This window comes from Salvelinus namaycush, chromosome 34 (assembly GCF_016432855.1).
Source record: "Salvelinus namaycush isolate Seneca chromosome 34, SaNama_1.0, whole genome shotgun sequence".
Lineage (NCBI taxonomy): Eukaryota > Metazoa > Chordata > Actinopteri > Salmoniformes > Salmonidae > Salvelinus > Salvelinus namaycush.
The window spans coordinates 38,049,180-38,055,146 of record NC_052340.1 but is presented as its reverse complement, the minus strand read 5'-3'; the positions used below and the strand labels follow the sequence as shown (position 1 = coordinate 38,055,146).

The 5,967-nt window shown below is 47.3% G+C and overlaps 1 protein-coding gene across 1 annotated transcript in view; it reads left to right on the top strand.

The window, feature by feature from the left end:
- LOC120028517 (vomeronasal type-2 receptor 1) overlaps nucleotides 1-5,746 on the top strand; it is a 14,720-nt gene extending 8,974 nt beyond the window's left edge. The window contains exons 9-12 of the mRNA XM_038973713.1: nucleotides 1-67; nucleotides 390-618; nucleotides 930-1,215; nucleotides 5,431-5,746. The exon at nucleotides 1-67 is cut by the window's left edge and continues 94 nt beyond it. Coding sequence (XP_038829641.1) covers nucleotides 1-67; nucleotides 390-618; nucleotides 930-1,215; nucleotides 5,431-5,746 — 898 coding nt within the window. The remainder of the gene's footprint in view (nucleotides 68-389; nucleotides 619-929; nucleotides 1,216-5,430) is intronic.
- Nucleotides 5,747-5,967: the final 221 nt, after the last annotated feature.

The following is a 5,967-nucleotide window of genomic DNA, read 5'->3' as shown; positions in this document are numbered from 1 at the left end:
TGAACCTCTGGGCATCACACTCATGGTGATATCAGCTGTTGGAGCGCTGATCACACTGGCTGTGGGGGTGTGTAGCCAACGGCAGCAAAAACTAGTGGAATATTAGGGAATAGGGTGTTATTGGAGATTTGTCTGTTGGAATTACGAGGAGACATAATTACAGTAAATCAGGTAGTATTCACTGCCATTTTTGAAAGACAACCTTGAAATGTATAAGGGTTTGGGTCAATTCGTATTGAAGTTACTCAGGAACTTTTTTTTAATACATTTTCCTCTTTTCAATTTATTGAGAAATGTAAAAAAAAAATGGAATTGGAATTTCAGTTTCCTACCTGAATTGGGTGACTTCAATTCGAACTGACCCCGGTGTGTATAATGTCCTACTTCAGATGGTCTTCCTGGTCAACCTGGGTACTCCACTGGTGAAGGCCAACGACCCCATACTGAGTTTCTCCCTGCTGTTCTCCCTGGTGGTGACGTTCCTCTCCTCCATCGTCTTCCTGGGAGAGCCCCAGCCCTGGAGCTGCATGACCAGCCAGGTGGGCCTGGCCTTGGGGTTTTCCCTCTGCCTCTCCTCCATCATGGGTGGGTTGAAGTCTCTCTCTCTCTCTCTCTCTCTCTCTCTAAATCCAGACTAATCCTTTAGTGGCTTGTCTAGCCCTTAAGGAATCATTGGCTGTAAGTGACATGATGGATACTCAGGGGCTACAGTAGAGTACAGTTCTTACCACATTGCTCACACAAACCTACCCTTTAACCATGATGATGTGTTGTTCTAGGTAAGGCTGCAGTCCTTATGCTCAGGGCCAGGGTTCTGAAGGCTGCCAGGTCCAAGGCCAAAGCCACTGCTAAGGCTGCAGCTCAGGCCGCCGCCGCTGACACCAGCCCTGATGTCATTGTCACCAATGGCAACATCAACAACAACAACAATGCTGTAACCACTGGCAACCCCGATGTGGACTCTCTCCGTCCCGCCCACCAGAGGGCCCTGGCAGTCGTATTAACACTGATCCAGGCCGTGGCGTGCACGGTGTGGCTCATCATCCTGCCGCCGCACCCGGTTAAAAACACGGCGGCGCAGAACATCAAGATCATCCTGGAGTGTGACGAGGGTTCTGTGGTCTTCATCTGCTGTGTCTTCGGCTACGACATCCTGCTGGCCCTGTTGGCCTTCATCTTCTCCTTCATGGCACGCAAACTGGAAGACAACTTCAGGTAGCTAGTCACCTTCATGGCACGCAAACTGGAGGACTCCTTCAGGTAGCTAGTCACCTTCATGGCACACAAACTGGAGGACTCCTTCAGGTAGCTAGTCACCTTCATGGCACACAAACTGGAGGACTCCTTCAGGTAGCTAGTCACCTTCATGGCACTCAAACTGGAGGACTCCTTCAGGTAGCTAGTCACCTTCATGGCACACAAATTGGAGGACTCCTTCAGGTAGCTAGTCACCTTCATGGCACACAAACTGGAGGACTCCTTCAGGTAGCTAGTGGATCTGGAAGTTACTTAGCTCAGCATTTTAAAGACTTGGCTAGCTGTAGGCTAAGAGCTAACATAGCAGTTAAGCTAACATAACTTTGCAACTTAACTTATTATAACTGTTAGGTTATAATTTTCAGAGTAAATAACTCACGGACACTAGAGAAGCTTAACCAAGTTTAATTCTTCCCAAAGGGTCGTTACAGCTGTAATTCAGACAAACAACATTTCACACAAGCATTGATATTGAACCCTTTCCCCCGAGGCTGAGGCTCCTCCTCCACAGCCGAACAGCCAATTAATCTCTGTTGCTAGGCAGAACCTTAGTGTTATCTGTTCTTCCTCACTTCATCTGACCTGACCTCTACCCCAAAGTGCTCACTCCTCCCCAACTCAAGGCTGCCATGGTGATTGATACCAGACTGTGTCTCTTCTCCTCCCATTGGTTCCCTGATGTCTTAACAGTAACATATCCTGACATAATGGAAACGTTATACATTACCCTCTCTCCCTCAGTGACATTGTTATGTTCTAAGCTCTCCACTCGTCTCCCCCACACATTCCCTACAGATAACCATTCACTGGTGATGTAAAAAACAGTCTCATTCACAGTTGGACACGCACCTTATGAGTATAACAATGTTCCAAGTTTCTCCCAGAATCTAACATAACATATCTTACCATTGCGTAACTTATGATAGACTATCTAAGGGTGTTTTCTCATATAGTCCTCTTTAATAGAACGGATCTCAGTCCTCTTTAAAGTGAACTCTGGGGTAAAAAAAGCAGAAAAACTCATGTCTTTGTGTTCACACTGCCCTTGCCTTTGAATGAGGACTCAACTCTTCTGACAGTTCACTTCAACTATTTTCTCTTTACATTCACAGAGCTTTGTTTAGGAAGGAACCGTTATTTTTTTTCCAACATTCACTCTGGGTTTTTACAAAGTGCAGGACAAGCCATTCAATGAGAATACGTTGTCGGACAGCTAGATATACCTACGTACATTTTGGAAGCTAATAGATTGCATTTAGTTAAAATATGACACATAATCATTGTAATCAGAAGATATTATTAACATGTACGTTGTTTTGCTAACAGAATAAATAGTAATAGAATAACTGCAGAATAAATAATGCTGTAACTGAAAATGGTATACCCAATGGTATACTGTCCCTTTAAGAGCTAGATTAGATGTTCTACCCTATGTTGTGATTCAGCACACATTTTTGTGAGGGTTTATGACAGGGGAAACGGTGTTGCAGTAGTCTAGTGTGAGGGTTTATGGCCGGGGAAACGGTGTTGCAGTAGTCTAGTGTGAGGGTTTATGGCCGGGGAAACGGTGTTGCAGTAGTCTAGTGTGAGGGGTTATGGCAGGGGAAACGGTGTTGCAGTAGTCTAGTGTGAGGGGTTATGACAGGGGAAACGGTGTTGCAGTAGTCTAGTGTGAGGGGTTATGACAGGGGAAACGGTGTAGCAGTAGTCTAGTGTGAGGGGTTATGACAGTAGTCTAGTGTGAGGGGTTATGACAGGGGAAACGGTGTTGCAGTAGTCTAGTGTGAGGGGTTATGTCAGTAGTCTAGTGTGAGGGGTTATGTCAGGGGAAACGGTGTTGCAGTAGTCTAGTGTGAGGGGTTATGACAGGGGAAACGGTGTAGCAGTAGTCTAGTGTGAGGGGTTATGGCCGGGGAAACGGTGTTGCAGTAGTCTAGTGTGAGGGGTTATGACAGGGGAAACGGTGTAGCAGTAGTCTAGTGTGAGGGGTTATGGCAGGAGAAACAGTGTTGCAGTAGTCTAGTGTGAGGGGTTATGGCCGGGGAAACGGTGTTGCAGTAGTCTAGTGTGAGGGGTTATGACAGGGGAAACGGTGTAGCAGTAGTCTAGTGTGAGGGGTTATGGCAGGGGAAACGGTGTTGCAGTAGTCTAGTGTGAGGGGTTATGACAGGGGAAACGGTGTTGCAGTAGTCTAGTGTGAGGGGTTATGGCAGGGGAAACGGTGTTACAGTAGTCTAGTGTGAGGGGTTATGACAGGGGAAACGGTGTTGCAGTAGTCTAGTGTGAGGGGTTATGGCAGGGGAAACTGTATTACAGTAGTCTAGTGTGAGGGGTTATGGCAGGGGAAACGGTGTTACAGTAGTCTAGTGTGAGGGGTTATGACAGTAGTCTAGTGTGAGGGGTTATGGCAGGGGAAACGGTGTTACAGTAGTCTAGTGTGAGGGGTTATGACAGTAGTCTAGTGTGAGGGTTTATGACAGGGGAAACTGTATTACAGTAGTCTAGTGTGAGGGGCTATGACAGGGGAAACGGTGTTGCAGTAGTCTAGTGTGAGGGGTTATGACAGGGGAAATGGTGTTGCAGTAGTCTAGTGTGAGGGGTTATGGCAGGGGAAACTGTATTACAGTAGTCTAGTGTGAGGGGTTATGGCAGGGGAAACGGTGTTACAGTAGTCTAGTGTGAGGGGTTATGACAGTAGTCTAGTGTGAGGGGTTATGGCAGGGGAAACGGTGTTACAGTAGTCTAGTGTGAGGGGTTATGACAGTAGTCTAGTGTGAGGGTTTATGACAGGGGAAACTGTATTACAGTAGTCTAGTGTGAGGGGTTATGGCAGGGGAAACGGTGTTACAGTAGTCTAGTGTGAGGGGTTATGACAGTAGTCTAGTGTGAGGGGTTATGACAGGGGAAACTGTATTACAGTAGTCTAGTGTGAGGGGTTATGACAGTAGTCTAGTGTGAGGGGTTATGACAGGGGAAACGGTGTAGCAGTAGTCTAGTGTGAGGGGTTATGACAGTAGTCTAGTGTGAGGGGTTATGACAGGGGAAACTGTATTACAGTAGTCTAGTGTGAGGGGTTATGGCAGTAGTCTAGTGTGAGGGGTTATGACAGGGGAAACTGTATTACAGTAGTCTAGTGTGAGGGGTTATGGCAGGGGAAACGGTGTAGCAGTAGTCTAGTGTGAGGGGTTATGTCAGTAGTCTAGTGTGAGGGGTTATGGCAGGGGAAACGGTGTAGCAGTAGTCTAGTGTGAGGGGTTATGACAGGGGAAACGGTGTTACAGTAGTCTAGTGTGAGGGGTTATGACAGGGGAAACGGTGTAGCAGTAGTCTAGTGTGAGGGGTTGTAGCAGGGGAAACGGTGTTACAGTAGTCTAGTGTGAGGGGTTATGACAGGGGAAACGGTGTTACAGTAGTCTAGTGTGAGGGGTTATGGCAGGGGAAACGGTGTAGCAGTAGTCTAGTGTGAGGGGTTATGACAGGGGAAACGGTGTAGCAGTAGTCTAGTGTGAGGGGTTATGGCTGGGGAAACGGTGTAGCAGTAGTCTAGTGTGAGGGGTTGTAGCAGGGGAAACGGTGTTACAGTAGTCTAGTGTGAGGGGTTATGACAGGGGAAACGGTGTTACAGTAGTCTAGTGTGAGGGGTTATGACAGGGGAAACGGTGTTACAGTAGTCTAGTGTGAGGGGTTATGGCAGGGGAAACGGTGTAGCAGTAGTCTAGTGTGAGGGGTTATGACAGGGGAAACGGTGTAGCAGTAGTCTAGTGTGAGGGGTTATGACAGTAGTCTAGTGTGAGGGTTTATGACAGGGGAAACGGTGTTACAGTAGTCTAGTGTGTGTTGCTGGAATAATGACAAGTCATCCTGGGGAGCTTTGCGTTCACATTGTCCTAAAAAAAGGGAACCGGAACCATGGAATTCAAGCGAACCGAACTCAGAACACCTCTTGAGATCGTCTCAGTTCGATTCACTTTTGGGGTTCTTTTGAGGGGTCTGAGTTCCTTTGGAGTGTTCAAACTGCACAAAGAATTAAGCGAACCGCAAAATTCAAAAAAAAAAATTGTCTGAAAGGGACCAAGTGTGAGAGCACCCTGAGAGTTGTTGCGCTCATTTGAATTTGGTTTTGTTTCTTGCTTTAGACCACTTTTAAACTTGTTGGGGTTTTCTTGATTTCAGTGAGGCAAAGTGCTTGACCTTCGGCATGCTGGTGTTCTTCATCGTGTGGAGCTCCTTCGTCCCGGCCTACCTCAGTACACGTGGTAAGTTCATGGTGGCCGTGCAGATCTTTGCCATCCTGGCGTCCAGCTTCGGCCTGCTAGCCTGCATCTTCCTACCCAAGTGCTACGTCCTGCTGGTCAAGCCCGAGTTGAACACAGAGGATATGATGCGGCCGCGTTCCAAGCCACGTGACGGGACTGGGACAGGGACCTCGGCCTCGCTAGCTACGGTGGCCACTGAAGTTCAAGCTACGACAGGCAATGTTGATTATTAGGGTTAGGGAGGGACGCACAAACACACGCTATGGGCAGACACAAACACTCATCCGGAAGCACACTAGGGCCAGTGATACAGGACACGTTGCACTAACTAGTGACTACTCAGCATTTCATTCTGGAGTCTGTTACTAGTTTCCTGTGATGTCATTATACTCTATGTAGTTTTTTGACTAATGTATACCAATGGAGTTCTCAGGGAATAGGACTACAACCAAAC